Raw genomic sequence first — 20,677 nt, 5'->3', positions numbered from 1 at the left:
TTCATTTGAGAATTTATTAATTAGTTAGGACGCTAATTTAGGTTTAAACTAAATCAAATAATCTACTTTTCGCGCACTTTTACCTGAGTTAGCTTTTGTTTCTGGGGGTTCATTATCCCAGAACACTTGGATCAAACCAAGCAGCATCTTTAAAGGGGGGAGGGAACAATAATGTTTGGTATTATCCTGACATAATCCCGTATATATGCGTATATCCCTTTGAATAAATTAAGTATTAACACAACAAAGAAACTAAATACAGTGAAACACGTCGTAATTTTCGAACAACAAACGAAAACTAACCACTGTTTCTATTTCTAATCCCCCCACATGGATGTGAAAGTAAACACTGAGCTCATATGCACGGTTAACATGGCTGAGGAGAGATGATCATTTTTTACTTTTAAAAGAAGCTACCAAAACAAACATTAACTATATACTGTACCTTTTCAAGGAATTTCTGACAGTTTAGGAATTTAAGTTTTCTAGGGTTAGCAAATAAACGCCAAGTCAGCGGCAGAATGAGTAATATTTACATTCAAGAACCACCAACAAATGGAAAGGTGAGTGCGGATTTAATTTCCACTTTATCCACTTATATACAAAACATTATTTACTAGTATAGTCTGTAACGTTGAGGGCGATTAGCTACTGACAGCTAGTCAGTGAAACTTATAACACGTAGAGCTATACGTCATTTCTAGAGTTAAACGTGCATACGTTCATGTTTAAATGTCCCTCTTTCATGCATTTCCTCAGGTCCTGTTGAAGACGACAGCAGGTGACATTGACATCGAGCTGTGGTCCAAGGAGGCTCCTAAAGCATGCAGGAACTTTGTGCAACTGTGCATGGAAGGTGAGAATTCACCGACAGATAGAAAACACACCGTAGTATTAGAATTATAATCTGACCCATGCAGCTTTACTGTGAGAACATTTGTCAGATACGTTGCAGGAACGTTTCTGTGTACATGAATTGTTCTTTATGGATGTATAAATATCTACTCAAGTGTTTATGCTTACAGAAGCGTATTGCATTCAAATAAATAAATATTTTTAATATTTATAAGTATCCGGATAATTCAGGAAATATCATGGAATAATAGAGGAGAGGATTAGAAAAAAATAGAATCTGAAAAATTCCAAAAAACAAACCAAAGAAATATGTTACTCAGAAAAACAGAAATAAATAACCCGAAAAACAAACCAAAAAATACATTTATTTTTGTCAAGTGAATACAATACATGTCTGAAAACGCCAACAAGAACTTGTTTCAATTAAGTCAAAGGTCCCATGTTTGCTGAGATGTCCTCAGAACTATGATTTGTTTTTTTCTGATAGTTTTCCAATATTGTCTTTCTTTTTTTTATTTTTTACTTTTATCACCCAGTTGCATCAAATAAAATATTGCATTTAATACATTTGATGCAATCAGTAAGGGAGACAGTTAATTTCTACTTTATTCTGCACGTGTGTCCACCCTGTTTGCAGACAGATGTTTTATTGTTATTGTGTTTTGCTCCTCGTGAAATGATTCTGCTGCGTTTCTCTGTCCTCTAGGTTACTACGATGGCACAATTTTCCACAGAGTGGTGCCGGAGTTCATTATCCAAGGCGGGGATCCAACTGGAACAGGGGAAGGTGGAGAGTCCATCTACGGCCGACCCTTTAAGGTCCGACTGCCTCTCGTCTCTGCATGAAAAGAATCAATAATTAGGACGTATTAATAATAATAATAATAACCGTGTCCCTTTCAAACCTTTCAGGATGAGTTTCACTCCAGGTTGCGCTTCAACCGTAGAGGCCTGGTTGCCATGGCGAACGCCGGGCCTCACGACAACGGCAGCCAGTTCTTCTTCACCTTGGGACGCGCCGACGAGCTCAACAACAAACACACCATATTTGGAAAGGTAGCTGCCTCCTTCATGAGCGGTCGCTGATCAGCTGCTAATGTTCAAAGACAAACTCAAGAGTGTCGCTTTCTCATCGATCCCCTCTGCAGGTCGCTGGAGACACCATTTATAACATCCTCAGATTAGCAGAAGTGGAATGTGACTGTAACGAGAGACCACTGAATCCCCACAAGATAAAGAACGCTGAGGTATTTTATTTACGTGTTTATTTTTTCTTTTTCGTGTTTCCTGTCTGCTGATTTAGTCTCTGATGACGCCTTCTGGTTCTTGCAGGTTCTCCATTCTCCTTTCGATGACATCGTACCTCGTGAAACAAAGAAATCTAAGAAGGACAAAGACAAAGAGGAGGGAAAGAAGTCACAGTCTAAAGCCACCAAGTGAGTTTTTTCTAATCAGAACATTTGCGTTGATCACTGATGGATTTATTAGTCGCTGAGTCTCATTACTCGATAGTAAGAGACTAAAGCAGCAGCTTGGACTTGACTTATGATAATATCTCGTCTTCTTTTCCTTCTCCTCTTTAAACTTTAATGGGTTTCTGTGTTTAAACTCGTTTTTAGTAGCTACGAGGCTAAATGTGTTTTCAGGTCGGTGTTGTGTGTTTTTGTGCTTCAGGAACTTCAGCCTTTTGTCGTTTGGGGAGGAAGCGGAAGAAGAAGAGGAGATGGTGAACCAAGTCAGCCAGGTACGGAGCTAGAAAAGTTATTTAAGTTATGTACTACAACCAGATTAGAGACGGAAAATCACTGGTTTAGACGTTGTTGTCAACAAATGTTGTTTTTCTGTTTCCTCAGACGTTAAAGGGAAAAAGCAAAAGCAGCCACGACCTCCTGAAAGATGATCCCAGACTGAGCTCTGTTCCAGCAGTCGATAAGTAAGAACAGTTATTCATCCATTAATGAGGAAAACAGACAATGTGACGTTTTTAAAAGCAAACTAAAGACCTGCATTTTTAGTCTGGTTATTTTTTTATTTTTATATTTTTTAGTCTGACTTTTAAGTGAATTTCACTTATTTTTTAATGATTTTATCTTTTAAGTCTGATTATTAATTGAATTTTATTTATTTTATCATTTTTATCTTTTTAGTCTGACTTTTAACAGAATTTTAGTTTTTTTTTATTCGTATTTATTTATTTATTTTTTAAAATATTTTTTGTCTGATTATTTATTGAATTTTGTTTATATTTTTTTAGTCAGACATTTAACTGAATTTTACTTCTGGCTTTTAATTGAATTTTATTTATTTTTATCCTTAGGAGATATTATAATTTATACAGTTATTTTATGTCTCTAGTGTTTCCTTAACTTCAGCCTGTTGAAGGTGTTTCCTGAGTGTTTTTAAATCTTTTTTGTTGTTGTTTTGTTTTTATGTAAAGCACTATGGGCTGCAAAGCAGTTACATTAATATAATTTATTCTACTTTTAAAGGAAAACACCTGGAGACACGGCAGACGTAAGTCGGACATATTGTTTAAAGCAAATAAATAAAAATCACCTCTTTTTGCTGCAGAGTAACATTTCTAAGTTTCTTCTTCCAGTCAGACGACGAGATCGAGGAGGACGAGGGAGCTGATGGAGACTACGACTCGGATCAGAAGGAGAGGATGAGAGACGCCGTCAGCAAAAAGCTGAAGAAGGAAAAGGGTGACGAGAAAACGACGGAGCCCCGTGAAGAAGAGAGAGGGAAGAAGGCCAGCCGCAGGTATGAACACAGAACTTTATCGAACTTCAATAATAATCCAACAGAGGCCAGAGCCATATATTAGAGAGAGTCTGTCCAACTAATGAATGGACCCTCTGTGCTGATTGGTTCTGAGTTGGTCATGTTGTTCATGGGCGCCATGTTGGAAACATCTAACCAATATTCACCCATAGAGAACAAAAACGGAGACATTTATGAGCGCAGAAGCTTAAAAGAAAGAACTGGATGTTAGCATCCTTTCCTCCAATGTGGCAAACATGGCGCCATGATTTGAGTTGGTCAGACTCTCTCTAATATATGGCTCTGATACAGACTAGCTGGTCATTTTTTTGGGTCACTGGGTCCTTTAGAAGTTATTTTTTCACTTGTAATATAACGTGGCCGCCAGGTGGGGGCGCTGTTTGATCATGAAACATAAACACACATCACTGAAACCTTTTGAGATGCCTCCCTGACTGACATATCTGAGAAGCAAAGCATTTAGCAAAGGAATGTTTAAAGTTCGGGCTGCGAACCAACACCCTGAACCTTCAGTTAAATACCAGTAAAACATCATTAGTGACTAATAACAAGCTGCAAATTCATAGATTGAGAATCCAAACCCAGGAAGTGTTTGGATAATTTCTTTCACCGCAAACTGATGTTAAAAGTTCCCCGAGAACGTTTCTGGAAGAGATTGATTTGTATAATAATAAACACACACACAACATATTGTGCAATAATAAACAGCCCCGGCGTCTAGACGCACTGCAAACAGTCATTAACATGTATTAATTGCTGCCTCCCTGCAGCAGTAAACACTGTCGTGTCGTGTCTGGTGGTTTCTCCGAGGAGGTTGTGGTTGGATTAGCAGGACGACTTTGATGTGTGAAGTGACGGATATGCACTTTAAGGAGTTATTTAAAACTTAATAATTCATCTTTTTTTTTGTTCGTAAATTGTCACATCGTTCATTTAAGTCAAATGGGAACACGGCAAAAGTTTCCAGAGTATATTTAGGAACACGAAAGTCAAATACAACACGTCTAACAAGCTTATTTATACTCTTTAGTCCTGAAATACTTTTAATTTTAAAACAATTCTACTCTGAATTAGTATTACACCTCATTGTAGGTCTAGGGTGGAGGGTTTAGGGGGATTCAATGCCAGAAATGGAATCTAATCTTTATATTTAGGACGTCAGTAGAATGTAATACTTTAAAAATAAGAACATTTTTCTTTTGGGATAAGCGCTTAATATCCATGTCCCGTATGTCTCTATGTTGGCCCAAAAAGGAAAAAATCTAGAGCTGAATTTGGGGGTGTTTATTGAGCTGCAGTATACAGCTTCACCACTAGGTGGAACTAAATCATACAAACAGGCCCTTTAAAAAAACAAAAAAACAACTTTACACTTAGTTTGACGGGATTTTGGAGGTTGGAAGTTTAGGACGTCCTTCTAGGGGAGAAGTACGGTGGGATAGTTCTAGATGTTGGAGCTTTAACCGGGAAAACTGCTGCTGATTCCCCCACAATGTGGACATTACTTAGCCTGTATATATGAAGCAATATATATACACATTTATTCATTAATTTATCCAGTTAAGCTTGATGCAAACATTCAGTATCTTCTGCAATAGTCAACTGGACATTTAAGTTACATCCCTAAATGTTAAAGTAAAAACTGAATCCCAAACTGGAATAATACTGCAAATCTTCTTCCGGGTGTCTTCTTCCACCTTCCACTCCGGCTCTGTGTCTACTACCTACGTCCACTCGCCTTCACACACAGTGGACCTGCTATTTGGAAAAACAGGAATGTTGGCACCCGACGCAAAATCACTTACCGCGCTGAAATAGAAGCAAACAGAAGCGTCCGTCCGCGCCAACGGTGCAGGCGCAAAAAAAAAAAAAAAAAAATGAAGGCATTGACGGCATTAGTGCGAAAAATGAGCCGAGGAGAACGGAGAGAGGCCGATTTTTATCTTTCATCTCCCTTTGATGGCGGCCGGTTATCGCTGCTTAACAGGTAGCCCTCAACACGCGTAATCAACATACCCTTCTCTCATTAGCGCTAATGGGATAAGGAGCGAGGGCCCCCACCCTGACTGACAGCCAGCCCGATGCAGGCCGACTCTAGTATATTAAACACAAGCGCAGATTGTTTTGCTACAAGAACTGTAACCCAACACAGTGGTTTGTGTTGGCAGGGAATCAAAGAGCAGACTGGTGGGTACAGTGTTAGTCCGGGACAAAGGGGGCATTGTTGCAGGGTGAGCTCTGCTTCTGGCTTTCAGCTGCCCTGTGCATAAGAGCAACGAGTATCCAGTCATTAAAAAAAAAATTAAAAACAAGCATTTTTAATTCATTTACACTCACACCGATCAGGCGTAACATTATGACCACCTTCCTGATGTTGTGTCGGTTTGGGATCCAGTGGATTTGGAGGTGAGGTCAACACCTCGTGATGTTCTTCATGTTTTTTTTGAGTTGTTTTCAGGCTGATGGGGATTATTATTATTGCTTTGGGGTCGGGAGGGGGTTGCTACTAGGAGCGGATATTGGCAAGGACTTCACGATACTTGAGTCACGATAAAATACATTATTGCGATCTTATGATATTGCGATATATTGCAAAATCCACGTACGTCACAGAGAAATTTTAAACGCAGCTTAAAATACAGGTTGTATATTTGTACATTAGTGATAATTTATTTGACAAATTGAGTCAAAAAACAATAGACTTGGTGCTATTTATAAATATACATTATTATTATTATTATTATTATTTTGGATTCGATATTAAGCTATTTCTTTATGCCTTTAATAGAATATTATTATGTTGGGTTCATGTTAATGTCTATTTAAAGAAATTTAAATTTATGAGGGAAAATTAAAAAAAAAATACATAAAAATATCTAATCAACCAAAGAAATTCCGAAGCCTAGTGCTATTTATAAATATACGTTATTATTATTATTTTGTATTCAATATTAAGCTGTTCGTTTATGCCTTTAATAGAATATGTTGGGTTCATGTTAATGTGAATTTAAAGAAATATTAATACATATATATATAAAAAATGTCTAATCAACCAAATATTTTGCGAACCCCCCGTTGAAGACTGATGTTATTTACTATTTACTTCGCCTGCCAGTGGTCCTAATGTTGTGGCTGATCACAGGTGATTCTTGAATCCTTCTTCATTTACTGAACTGCTGCTCAGAAAAACCAGAAACTCAGAAAACTCTCTCTCTCTCTCTCTCTCACCTCGCATCCAAAATAGTTTTTACATCAGGTCACGACTGACTATCTCCTCGTGTAGCTCCCTCCAGCAGCCAGATGATATTCCACTGCCGTACGCCATGGCTGCAATAACGCTTGGACGTGTTCGCGTTTCACACGGCGACTCCGCCAAATAACGTGTTGTGTGTTGTACCTGGACGGAGACCTGCTCTAAAAAAACCCCAGGATGAGTCACGGCCCGTGAGAAGAAGAGAAACCCCGGTTTTAACCAAGAGTTCGTCTCAACTCGCTGCTGCAGCTGTGACGTTTATTTACGGTTTTTATTTTAACCGTTGATATCGAATCTGGTTTGAAGCAGGGCCTCTTTATTTGAGGATTTAGTGGAGGCGTTGCTTCATAAGAGACACTTCTGAATGAAGTCCCAAAGGCAGCGTATGTGGTAGTCGCCACTTTTTGTTCAAGCCGACGGGGCATCGACTGGAGAGCTGCAAAACGCTTCCATATGGCCGTGACACACAGCAGGGCCTGGCTCCCTCTGCTGTTCTGGTCATCGCTGTTCAGTTTCTGCACGTCCTGTTATTTCCATCACATGTTATCACGTACGTGTATTTGGAGGCTTTAACGGCGCAGGTGGAGTGGCTCTAATAGAGACAAAGTTAGATCCAGATTTTTTTCCTCTTCTCGTTCTTCCAAATGCCCTTTAAATTTATAAAGGCCTTTGGCTGAGAGGGGGTTTTTGTCGTAAATGAGTTTGTGTAATTATCAGACGTTTAACGTCATAAAAAACAGAGATTTTGGAATTTTGTTCGAACGAGTCATTATTTCAGTTCAGATTTATTGATATCCTGAAGGAAATTAGTTGTGCAGCAGACAACAGAGACACAATGAAGGACAACATCAGATGACATCAACGGAACAACCACAATAAAAGTAATAAAATACTTTTAATGAAGACATAACACATTAAAGTGTGAAGTGCAAACAATGCATAAGGTGCATGATACTAATAGATGAGAATATAAGTATAACATAGCTCTGAATTAGTGCACAAACCACGGTTTAACAACATTTACAAATGGGAAGTTACCATTCAACGACTGTCAGACTCATAATATAGTAGCATTACAACCTATTAAAAAAATTACGTCTACAGATTTGTCCCTTTGTTATAGAATTATGAAAATGTTTGCATATAATAAAACATGACTGTTGTTAGTTGTTTAGTTCTGTGTCTCTTGGTGCGTTTCATTTACATTTAAAGTCGCTGGGAATGACGTCACACCTGAATTATCGGTGTTCCAGTTAAAGAAGTCGGAAAACTATAAAAGCCATGAAAGCTCTTACTTTGTTCAAAAATAACTTGGTGTGTTCAATATTTACATTTGCATTTGAGTGTAAAGTGAAATAATATATATATATTTTTTATACATCTTGATATAAGCTAATACTATTACTGTAATGTTAAACACAATTTAGGCGATTTAAGCTACAGAAATTGTTTCTAATTATTGTTTACACATGGGGCGGCCATCTTGGAAACTGAACTCAGGCGTAATGAGGTTTCTACGACTTTCTGAGTAGAAAATCTGACTTTAGGGGTAAAATTCCAACTTGTAACTCGGAAATTCTGACTTCTGAGTCCAAATTAAACGTACCAGTAATCGGTTCCCAGCAGTTCAAGCTTCCAGGCGTCTGCCCACCTTCTGTTTCTACATTTAAAAATAGATAAAGCAGTTGTGTTTACTTCACATCCATGTCTATCTTGTGTTTTGACTTCACTAGCAGACAAAAACCATTTCGCCGTATTTATCAGGCTCGACCCTTTTGTCAGAAAATCCGACTTCGGGGATCGTTCCAGTTGAAAATTCCAACTCAGAACTCGGAAACTCAAATGGAGGAACGCACCGTCTGTGTCCGCTATTCCTACTAAAGCAGCTTGAACAACCAAGAACAGATGCAAAATCTGTCTCTGTCTATGTCATTTTCATCCCTGGAGCCAGGTCGGACGCCCTGGTGGGACAGTTTTGACCCGTGCACTGAATAATCCGTCCCTGGATTCAGCCTTCCCCACATATATTTCCACACCTCAGACGTATCTCCAGCTTCGACTAAGCCTTCTTTTAGCCTTTCGCAGTGACTTAAGTGGGACGTCAGACACTAATTACCCCGACATCGAGGCCGTACCCCAGACGGCGTGTCACTGCGTATTAATTGGCCGCACCTGTGTCTTGTCATCGGTTACAACCCGGCGCCTTCTCAGGGAGAGGTTGCAGGGATCAAGAAAGCATTCGGCGCTGCGTTTGTGCAGAAAGCTGCTAGAGATAATCCAGTTCTTGGCAGAGGGATTGTGTATGTTTTGGAACTGCCAGGTTTAGACGTCTCTGGCCCAGTGTAGCATGTCTGCCCCATATGGGGCACTTGCTTACTGGAAACAGCCCCAGACAGCAACACATATCTAGGATGTGAGGGTTACACTTGAAAGTGAATAAAAATTTAAGAATAAAAAAAAAGCAGAAGGCCACTTGGATTGAGATCAATGTCCACATTCGAGTGCACATTTGCTTTGTCTTACGCTGTCAAACAAGCAAAGCATTTGATTAGAAAAGAAAATCCACAAATAAACGTAATTTATATAAATGTCATGAAAAGATGCAGCTGGCATTCGGCAAGATTAATGAGCGCGTTCCCTCGTGAGCACAGCAGAAGGCTAAATGATCCGTGAGTAATTGTGAGGCAGATGAAGCGCTCTGGAAGATGAACCTCAGTCCGCCGCGTGGTTAATGTGTTAGTCCAGATCACTCTGCAAAGTCATGCAAATTCCTGTGTTGAGGTTGGATTCCTCCACTCCACAGCTCACAGCTCCCCTTGGCTTCTGACCAAGCCATGGAGTGCCCCCCGAGGGGAGTTCACCCAGCCATCTTGTTATTCTAGCACATTCATCCACATCACTTGTTCGATCGTTAGCCCGGTTTGAATCCACCATAGCGGAGAGGAGCTGCCGCTGCCATTCTTGTGGTCGACTTACCAAACAAGACTTAGGTGTTAAATTTTCCCTTTTTAACCCGTTGCGTTTCAGGCTGTGGTCGCATTCCAGCTGATGCATTTCTTAAAGTCGCTGCAGGGCCCCGAATGAGAACACAAAGAAACCCAAAAAAGGCAAATACCCGCCGGCTTTTGGAAAAACTATTGAATCTTTGATGAACCATACAGTCATCACCGTACTATTTTTAAGGCTGTCGAAATTCCTGTGTCAGCCTCAGACTCCTGCCAGACACTGGAGTATTAAAGGCAAGGTTCTGATCATGAAAGACTTCTTGGGCCACAGCCAATCACTTCATATGCTTTCTTTATGAAAAGTTAATCATCCACAGCTCTCTGGTTTTCACATAGTTTGAATTTTCTGAAGGAGTGACCGTAACTGGCAGCCCCCAACCACTCTCTAGACGGGAGTCACAAAAAAAATCGCCATGTGTCTAGCTTTGCCATGATGGGTGTGTTTATTTGGCAGCAAATGACAACAGATGAGTGTCTCTCTGATCTCTGATTGGACTCTCCACTCTCCTGCTGCCACATTCAGAGAGAGCTCTTTTGTATGAAGGGGTCAGTGTTGGGCAGATGGAGGGTCGATTCTCTTTGGCTGTTGCCGGAAAAGGGACGGGTTTAAAGTTACAAGCAGATGGCCATCTCCGCAAACTTCCATTTAAACCTCAGCGCTCAATTTATATTTTTAACTGAACCCACTCAGACTTAGTCATTCCTAGGTTTCCTAAATTATTAACTTTCAAAACCAGTGCCGTTCTAAATTAGGTTGCACCATTAAAAGTTGAGGCATGCCTTGGCAAGTGAAGGCCTCGGTTGCTAGGACGTGCCATCCAGTCAGAACTATATAAACAGGAAGTGGCCGTAGCACCACAAGCTGCAATCAACTGGTTTAACTTCTAAACTCCTCTGTTATCGCCAGGCAAAGCTGGAAACCTCTGAGGAGTTGGCAAAACCGGCAATAAAAGTCACATTAGTCAAGCTTTGGCATTTGAAATTTTTGCGGTTGACAAATCTGTCCAAAAGCTCAGAAATGGTTCTGTCTGCACTACTATAAAATGGAGCGTCCAAAAATAAACGAGGCTGAAACGAGGATAGGGTTTCTCGAAGACCTTGCGCCACTCGTTCACGTTCGAACGAGGAACAAAGGAAGTTGGATGGAGATATAATCTGCCGTCAATTTCCCCAAGAAGATTCAACCCTGTTCACACCTTCAATGGCTGATAATGTGTTCATTCATAGGAGAAAGAAAACAGATTAAAACTGTTTCCTCCAACTCCAAGTTAGTATCTAGTCATTAATCTTATCTCTTATCGGATGAAACGCCTCTAAGAAACTCTACAGTTCCAGTCGCCCTTGTTTCAGCTTGTGTTTTGGATATACCACGACATGGACGACTGAGAACCTTAACAGATTTGACAAGCTTAAAGCCAAACATCTCAATAGTCTACCTTTCAATCACTGATTATCGTTTCAGAGCTTTGTCCATACAGCAAATATGTAAATATCTAAATCTAATCTTCTAATAATGTTCATGTAATAAACGATTATCCCCACCAATATGTCGGCATCCGTCCTCAAAGTCCATCTCAATCGAGACTCGACGCAGAAAATGTGATTTATTCCCGTCAAAGTGCGTAGAAACTGAATAATTTGTAGTCCTGTGATGTGAGGGTCTCGGGGGGGAGGAATTTGCGGAGCCCCAAGGTGAGTCTGAACAGGTGTTGTTGGGGGCTTTTCCTGTCCTCTCTGGCCCCCTTCGCTTTATTGGACACCGGGGCTTTGGGGCTGATTGTTCGGCTGTTGCCTTGGTTACGTCTCTCTTGTTTTTTCAAAATGGCAACGGCGTGTCAGGACAGGCAGAAAGTCATCACTCAGGGGGAAAAGTGTAAACCTTCACCTTTCGGTCTCAGAGAACAAGAAGAAGAGTCCAAGAGGCTTGTTAGTTGTTTGTTATTTGTAGTTTTTACTAGTTTACTTTTTGCAGTTAATACCATCAAGAAGCTTTTTTTGATTCTCTTTGTAAGCAAATAATATAAATAGACATCTGCATGTGACCACTGTTTTGCTTAGTTAATGTTTTTTTTTTGTAAATTTACTTGCTAATGACCTTTGCTAGCATGTTGTCTTTCTTCACATAACATGCTTTTGCAGTTTTTACTTTGTATTTTTCTGCAAAAAGGAGGTATCTGACCTCAGAGTGAACTGCTTTAAGCCCCACTTAAAGGGATTCCTGACTTTACCAATGCCAAGTGCTGAAAACTGCAGTTCCTCAAATGTCCACTTGAGGCTGACTGCAAAAGCAAATTATTACTCAATAACTCTTTGTTAATTACTTGCATGTGGCAGGTGGTTGTCCTTACAGATTGTTTTCCTAAACCCTTATCACCCTCCCGCTAAACCACTTCTTTAATCATTTGTTGGATGATCCAGTTAGGCGGGAGTCAGCCGCTGCCAAAATGACGACGGCCTGAGTCACAAGCTTCAAACCATGTGAAGAACTTTATAAACTGTTTGTTGGCATGAGGGACGCTAAATTATGTGTAAACACAGCTCCATCACTGGACAGTACAAATATTTAGCAGAGAGTTGTGCGCAGTGAAGATGCTAAATAGTTTGAGTGGTTTATTAAAACTACGAGTTGTATAAAACTTTGAGACTGCATTTAGATTTTTACACATCTACTATAGAAACCATTTACATGTATATCTTTTTAGGAATGTTTTAACTCAAATTAATGGTAGTATTTTTCATAGAGAGCTAAAACAGCCCTTAAATGTGGGCCGCCAATGACTTAATTGTTATTCTACCCACCTACAAACCTCACGTAGCCTCAGTTCTCATCAGAATCACTCTGGTAACGTGACGTCTGGATTACACAAATTGTAAATGGACCAGATAACTTGAACCAACTCATGAGTTGTGACTTTTTACAGTGATGAAATCTACAGGGCTGTAAAAATATTCAAAAGTTTTAATAGTTTAATTTAAACAGTTTGCCACCATGGTGTTTTGCACTGTTTTGGTTTTTACCAGGCTATTGTTTTTAGCCATAGTTACTTAAATTACACTAGAACAGAATTTCAACATATGTATGTGGAAAAATACTGTCTGTACGACCGATTTAATGCAACAGAAACTAATAAGAAGTGCTAATAAACGGAATATTACAGGAGCTTCTACTGTTTACAAATGGGGCGGCCATCTTGGAAACTCAACTCGGGGGTAGTGAGGATTCTTCCGACTTTGGGGGTGAAAATTCCAACTCGTAACTCGGAAATTTTGACTTCTGAGTCCAATTGGAACGCACCAATAATCGGTTCCCAGCGGTGAGACTCCAAGCTTCCAGGTAGCTGCCCACCTTCTGCTTCTACATTTAAAATAGATAAAGTAGTTGTGTTTACTTTACATGCATGTCTATCTTGTGTTTTGAATTTACTAGCAGACACCGTATTTATCAGGCTTGACCCTTTTATCATGTCAAACTGTCAAAGGCAGCTGTGGCCTTTAAGTTATTACGCTGTTTTGGCCACCTATGCTTTCTCACATCTGGTTTACATTACAATACTGTATGTAAAACGTGTCTCCAAAAAAAAAAAAAAAAAAAAGGTTTGTTGTCATTGCTTCGAGACAGAGCTGAGCAGGCAACTTCCTCACACAGACAGTCTGACTCTGCCAACCAGTTCTGCCCTTTGGCAACTCAGTCTGGATTCAGCTGCAACATTTTGTTTTTGTTTTTTTTCATGCAGAAAAATAGAGGACTAACAACTGTACGTCTTACTGATTCCTCATGTGTATCCTCAGAAGAACCAGGGAAGCTAACGAGGAAGAGACATGACATCAAGTCAGACACAGCTGTTAATATTTGCCAAGACACATACAGTTAAAATATCACACAGTTTGATGCCTCGGTGCTGTCAGAGAATTAAACAAATGCAACATGAGCTACAAGCGGAACAATCAAAGCTCCAGATAAAAGAAAAGAAAAGGATATAAATGACTGTCAGTCCGGAGAAGCAGATGTAAGAGACAAAAGCAGCCATTGTTTGGTCTGGAGATGCCTCACATGTTTCTAGGCCAGGGGCCCAGACTGTGCAGCTTACCTGTGCTTTGTGGATTCGCAAGTGAATGGGATGAAAACAGAGCTGTCAAGCAGTACGAAAATATTATCATTTCCTAACATAACATATCTGCTGTGTAACTGGCTGTAGCCTCAGTCATATGAAAGGGAACAATAATCAGTGTTGCTGGCCTTGTATGAGCTGGGCTTTGGGGCCTGCCAAAAGGGACACTACCTCGAGTCAAGAAAGCAAGGATGTGCCTTGGCCTGCCGCTGTCTGGCTCTGTCATCCAGTTTAGGTTTTTATTTGGGTGGCTGGTCATGAGCAGAGCCTGTAATACTTCACTCCACTCAGGCGAAGGAAGTATAAAGTTTTATATTACCTCTTACACACACAGAACATTTATATAGTCAACTGCACACAAACACGTAGTATGAGTTTAGTGTATCGTAGAGGACATGAATGGGACTTGAGTCTCATAACGTGACTTGACAAAATCAAAGCTAAATCTTTTAGTCTTGATTAGAGACTCACTTGTTTTGACTTGACCATAGACTCACTGACGATTTGTCTATAGTCACAACCTTGGGTTTTAATTTAGACTTGTTGTACTTTACCTCTGACCTGATTTGAGACTTGGTTCTCTTGGTTTTGGACTATTTTGTCTTGACACAAGACCTAGCATTTACTTTTTTCTTGACTCAGCACTTAACCTTTGACTTGTTGGTGTTGGCTTAGGACCTGTTGGACTTATTCCAACCACATCAGAACATGGTGTTCTGTTCATGATGTGGGGCTGGATGATCGTACCTGGAAACTTAACTTAAGACTTTTTTGTTTTAACTTTTTCTGTATTAAAACATGCTGGTCTTAACTTGGCACCTAACTCTGAACTTTTTTTTTGTCTTGGGACATGTTACAATTATGGTCTTTACTTGATCTTGACTTGGGACTTATTGGTACCGCCTTGGGACATAATTGATGTTACCTTGTAAGGTGACTCAGGACTTATTTGTGCCATCTGGTAAAAAGGTGGCTGGACGTGACTGGGAACTTAACTAGAGACTTGTTCATCTTAACTTGGGACTTGCTGGTTCTATCTTGGTATGTTTTAGTTTTGACCTGGAATTTGTTGGCCTAAATTTGGAATTCTGCTTAGGACACGTTGGTCTTGACTTTAAACTTAACTTGGGACTTGTTGGTCCTAACTTTGGACACTTGGCCTTGACATGGTCTTGACTTTGGACTTTCTCTTTTTAATCTGGGAATTGTTAGTGCCATCTTGGGACATGTTGGTCTTGACTTGGGCCTTGAAGATTTTAACTTTTTGAAGATTTTAATCTCAGAACAAGGCGGTATTGTCATGTGACTGGATGGTCTTACCTGGGAACTTATGTGTTGGTCTCAACTTGACACTTAACCTGGGACTTGTTGGTCTTAATTTAGGACTTGTTCATCCTTACTTGGGACATGCGGACTTCGACATGGTCCTGACTTTGTGCCATTTTAGAACAAGGTAGTCTTACCTGGGAACTTAACTTGGCATGTTTTGGTTTTTGCTTGGATATTAGCTCAGGACTTGTTGGTCTTAACTTTGGACTTGTTGGTCTTGGAATGTCTTGGTCTTGACTTGGTGTTTAACACTTGTTGTTGACTTGAAGGCTTTTACTTGCATCTAATTAGTCTTAAGACACAATAAACTACATTATATGTCACATAGGTTTTGGTCATCTTTTCCTAACACATCTTTGAATCCGTAGAAAATTTTTCCCCTTCTAGTGTTTTTCAAAAGCCTTGAGGAGGGTGCAATTATTTTATTACACCCCCATTAAATTTATTGGAGTTACACAAGCTTTTAATGTACATTCTTCAGTCTAACACTTTCACATTGTGGTTTAATGTTTGGTTTATATGGCCGCATGATTAACTGTGAACAATACATTGTGAGAAGCCGTGAATTTTCTTAACAGTTTTTTTGTTTTGTGAAGACGAGCAACATTCACGGTACCAACGGTTTTTTAAATGACGTTCATGGTAAATGTTTCTTGCAGCAGTTTAAAGTTTAAACTCTTCTTCATCATTTTTCTATAAACTGTTTTCTTAAACCTTGTTTCTCCGCTCACAGTGAGGAATTGCGAAAAGAGGCGCGACAGCTGAAGAAGGAACTGCTGGCCATAAAGCAGAGGAAAGAAGAAAGTTTAAAACCTCCAGCACCAGAGGAAGTCAAAGAGGGTACGTGTGCAGCTTTTATTCCCCCTGCATGTACTCGTGAATGTGTACTCATTATACTGCAAATTAATTGGCGGTTTATAATATACTGTACACCACAACTAGGTGCCTTTTTTAATGATGTTTTTAGAAAAAAAAAAAAAAGTATTCTTTCACCGCTCCAGCTGTAAGTGTGAACAAAGTCTCGAAGAGGGTGGTCCGCGCTACATTCTCTGCTAATGGACACTAAGAGAGGCTACCCTCTGATTTAGTCAATTAGTTGCAGACGTCTATTTCGTTCCCCCAAGGGTCTGCATTTTTGTGTTAAAGCGTTCTGAAAATTGCATGGGTAAAAATTGTTGACTGGCCGCCATAGTCGCACATCAAGCCCTTTGTATGTTTGTGAGTTTGGCTCATGTGACTAAAATAAAAAAATAAAACAAAAAAAAAAAATAAAAAAATACTCTGCCGCCAAATCTCCTCGGGTCCTCACCACACTGCAGTCTGTCATAACGCCGTCAATCTTTGGATTTTTTGCTGATGCTGGAACACATTTTTGAAAAATTACAAAACCCACTTAGGCACAGAGGTTAGTCTGAGTGTGTGTGTGTGTGTGTGTGTGTGTGTGTGTGTGCGTATTGTTGTGCAACAAAACAAAATAGTTTTGCGAGAGGGGGGGGTTCCTTCTTGCAGGAAACAGCCTGACTGTGGGATTACCACCAGCCAAGATTTCCAGAACACCAGGATGGGGTTTTGTTGCTCAAACATTGTTTTTGTCTCCACAAACATTGATGGTTTTATGTTTTTGAGCACAAACACTGAGGCCACTCTGCAGACTGGTTTCAGACTTTAGGTGAAAGAGCACAAAATACAATCCCCGCATTGAAATGTAGGTTTTGACGGCGTCCCCGACTTAATACGTTGCTCTTGGGGATATCTGCATAGAGCTGAGCTGTTTCCTCGTCTAAAAGATGCACTCGTATGGTCAAGTTTAGAGGCTCTTTGTTATTGTACCAACCGGCCTAAGCTCCTCCATTATCTTACAAGGTATTTAAACTCGTCTGGCGGCGTAGCCAGAGGCCGGAGTTTCTTTTAAGAGTTCCTCATTACATTTCTGCATTGGAAGCCAAAGTTAATTCCATTAGATGGAATCTGTAGATGTCGGGGGGAGACGGATGTCTGCTCAAACGCTGTAAATCTTAAAAACCGTGCTCGGCCACAGCGTTCATCTCATCCCCGCTGGAGAAGCTGCAGCGAGGCTCGCTCTGATACCACCGTACCCTGAAAGCTTAAATCATTCTCCTGATTCTGGTCTTTACTCGGTGAAGATCTGCTCCTGGTCCTGCATCGCTACCTTTTAAACTGGTCAGCGTAGGTTCACCAGGAGTGCACCGCACATAATGTTGGTTTGAAATATATCTCACGGACGCAACAAATGTTTATGGAGATCACTGCTGGCAATTTCAAATGGTTTTTTCTTTAAACCAGGATTCATGCTCTTTGTAAATGGACTTTAAAGCTCTGGGGCACAAGAAAAACAACCGATCTGTTCCATTTACTGCCATTTTACATTGAATATGTCTCTGAGACGCTGTAAGAAACGAAACACAGATCAAGTATATCATCATGACCGTCTTCCTAATATTGTGTAGGTCTCCTTTGTGTCTCCAAAAGAGTTGAGACTCATCAGAGTATGGACGTGGACCTTCTGAGTGAGGGGGGATTTGAGGGGATGGGCCTTTGTGCACCATCCCACAGATACTTCATCAGGCTGAGATGTAGTGAATTTGGAGATTTTTGAGTTGTTGTGTCAAGCTGCATCCTGCTACTCTAAAGGAGTGTCATTTCTACGGGGGGGTTAGACATTTAGGGGGATGCTAAATGTCTAAGTAACGTCCACATGAATGAATACCAGGTCTAAAAGTTTCCCAACAGGTCAATGCTGTGTAGGTTCCCTGTCCTGGTACTTATGGATGAATGTGCACTAGTTGTGCACAAGAAGTGTTTGAAAAGATGGAATCCATGTGGATAGGTGTAGGGTTAGCATTGGGGTTAGCATGTTAGCATTAGGGCTGGAGACACCTTGATCTTCTTTATTTTTGTATTTTTTCTGTAAAAAACAAAAAAAACATTTTATTTAGCCTCCGTGTAAACAGTTAAGTTGGAATCTCTGATCAGAACCATTGACTTTTCTCCATCCGAAGCCTTGAAGACAGCGACCTGGTCTAGAATATGTTTAAAATACCCTCACAGACGTAGGTTAGTGGTTGTGTTTCATGTGCGATTCTGTGATTCAGACCTCGTTCCTCGTCCTCGTTCCTCTTCGGCCAGCAGGCGGCCATGTGCCACATATGTCATGTGACTTGATTGGAGAGAGGAAGGGGGGAAAAGAAAAGAAAAGAAAAGCTAAATTTAAGACTTTTAAGCAGAAAATGACGGCAGTCATCACCTCAGTTTTCATCATGTGAATTAAATTTCTGAAGTCTGGATTTCTCTTTCCTTGGCATCACCCCGTCACGGTTGAGCCAAAGACAAGAGAGCCACCCTGAAGCCCCCCCCCTTCCACCCCCCAGGTCCCCTCAGTACCTGGCCACAGTCTTTATCCCCTTTTAGATCTGCAGCCTGTTTTTTCTCCTAGATCCATCATCACAGGGCTGGAGTCTTTTCATATGCAAACAGTCTGTGCCGTTACATAATGGTTAATAGATAGTTGGTGTTGACCTAGATGCCCCAAGAGACAAAATCATTTCGTTGTTTTTGATTGATGTTCAGCAGCAGCGGCGTTGCCTCACAGCTCGGCGCCGACGCTGCTGCTGAAACTTTTCTGTAAAAGCCCGGTGATTGTTTAAGAGCAACGGGGAAGCTTTTATCTTATGGAAGAGGGCGAGGAGGTGTGTGCGTTTGTCGTCCACAACAGCCCACGGTTGCTACAACACCGGCGGTTTTGATTTGTAGCTCTGCAGAGCCCAGGTGAGTGGAAAAAAAAAAGGGGGGAGGAATGTAGTTAGAAAGGCCATCAAATTCAAAAGATAGTAGTTAGTGACAACAGCTGGAAAAGGGTGATGTGTGTTCCTGGCGTGGGACCTCGGGGGCGTCATCAGTCAGCGTCCAGGATGCCACGGGGCTGCAGCAGCAGAGGTGACTGAGGGAGCCATGCAAGGAGATCCCCTCATTGGTCTCATAAATCAAAAAAAAAAAAAAAAAAAAAAGGAGGAACAGTCGCTCCCTGCAGCAGCTCTGCAGACCGTTCCAGGGGAAGCTGGTAAAAAGTTTGGCACTTGAACTTCCAACGCGGTGCTGAATGAAAAGTAATAAGAGTAATTGCACGGTTTTCCTAAAAAGGAGTGATACTCATCTAAGTCCGGGCTGGATACCGGTTAATACCGACGTTTTTTTCGGTATGATATGAAGTTTTAACATAGAAACATACCAGTGTATTTAATTACACAGCATTCGGAACAAGACACTGTTTCAGACCGGACCGTTTTCAATGTAGCGCTTCACTACGAGGCGTGGAGAAGGTGGAAAAGTCCGAAAAATGAAGCATCAGTACAAGACTTGTGCCAAAAACAAGGTGCCGTGACGTCCAGGGACAGTCCCCGTTTTAAATGACCTGTCCCCCGACTAAAGCTGTCCCCAAAAATGTCCCCAATTTTAGCTTTTTATGAATGAGAAAAAAAAAATGTTGCACGCACACTACAATTATTACGGTAGCCGGTCGCTCTGCTATTGACATTAGCAGTTTAAATGTGTTTAAATATGAATAAATGCGTTAAAATATATGAAACCGTAATTGTCCTTGTTTATTAATTTCTACTTGATAATATTTAATTTGTTTTTTATTTTTTTTAAATTTCTGTTTCCACAATTGTCCACACTAACCTGTTTTACTACTACTACTAATATTTACTCATCATCACAGTAAAATAGTTCATCCTTACTCAATCTACTGCATTAATTCCTCTCTCAACCAGTAAAAAATGTTGTGAACACGTGATTATGCATGAAAAAAAAAAATACCGTAATATACTGTCAGATATATTATATATTTTTGCTCATAGCACTCGGCCTTTTCCCCTTTTGCTTTTTTCTCCCGATATTCATGCATTTCTTCAGTTTCTTCTCTGTGTTTTTATGTCCTGGTCTTTACGTATTCTAAGCATCCTCCAGACTCGACCGCTCATAATAAGTGGCCGCGTACCTAAACAAACACCCATTAACTGCAGCTCTAAGTGTGTTTTCTCTGTTACATCATTTGTTTGCTGCGGTCATATGTGTCAGAGCGCCCAGTCTGGAGGAGGAGGCGGCGGCGGCCACCGCATTTTGTCGTGGAAAGAAAGTGGCCAGCAGACGGTGATCACTGTCTGCAGCTACGTGACTTCACAGGCTGCGAAGTCTGAGCCGCCGGGACGTTTACAGAAGCAACCTTTCTGTAAACGCTGAGACACACCGGCGAGCTCATTGTCTCTACTTTTTCATTTCGCCATGAGAGAATATTTCACACGTACCAGAGGAGGGCGGTCGGA

At 40.6% G+C, this 20,677-nt stretch overlaps 1 protein-coding gene across 1 annotated transcript in view; it reads left to right on the top strand.

Moving 5' to 3' along the window:
• Window positions 1-344: 344 nt before the first annotated feature.
• The window catches only part of cwc27 (CWC27 spliceosome associated cyclophilin), a 30,311-nt gene continuing 9,978 nt past the window's right edge, over window positions 345-20,677 (top strand). The window contains exons 1-11 of the mRNA XM_047569465.1: window positions 345-563; window positions 760-856; window positions 1,562-1,674; window positions 1,768-1,911; window positions 2,004-2,102; window positions 2,188-2,291; window positions 2,530-2,599; window positions 2,709-2,788; window positions 3,345-3,369; window positions 3,455-3,618; window positions 16,069-16,175. Of these exons, the coding sequence (XP_047425421.1) occupies window positions 522-563; window positions 760-856; window positions 1,562-1,674; window positions 1,768-1,911; window positions 2,004-2,102; window positions 2,188-2,291; window positions 2,530-2,599; window positions 2,709-2,788; window positions 3,345-3,369; window positions 3,455-3,618; window positions 16,069-16,175 (1,045 nt within the window). The 5' untranslated portion in view covers window positions 345-521. The remainder of the gene's footprint in view (window positions 564-759; window positions 857-1,561; window positions 1,675-1,767; window positions 1,912-2,003; window positions 2,103-2,187; window positions 2,292-2,529; window positions 2,600-2,708; window positions 2,789-3,344; window positions 3,370-3,454; window positions 3,619-16,068; window positions 16,176-20,677) is intronic.

Source organism: Mugil cephalus, chromosome 19 (assembly GCF_022458985.1).
Source record: "Mugil cephalus isolate CIBA_MC_2020 chromosome 19, CIBA_Mcephalus_1.1, whole genome shotgun sequence".
Lineage (NCBI taxonomy): Eukaryota > Metazoa > Chordata > Actinopteri > Mugiliformes > Mugilidae > Mugil > Mugil cephalus.
This window is presented reverse-complemented; position numbering and strand designations above follow the sequence as displayed.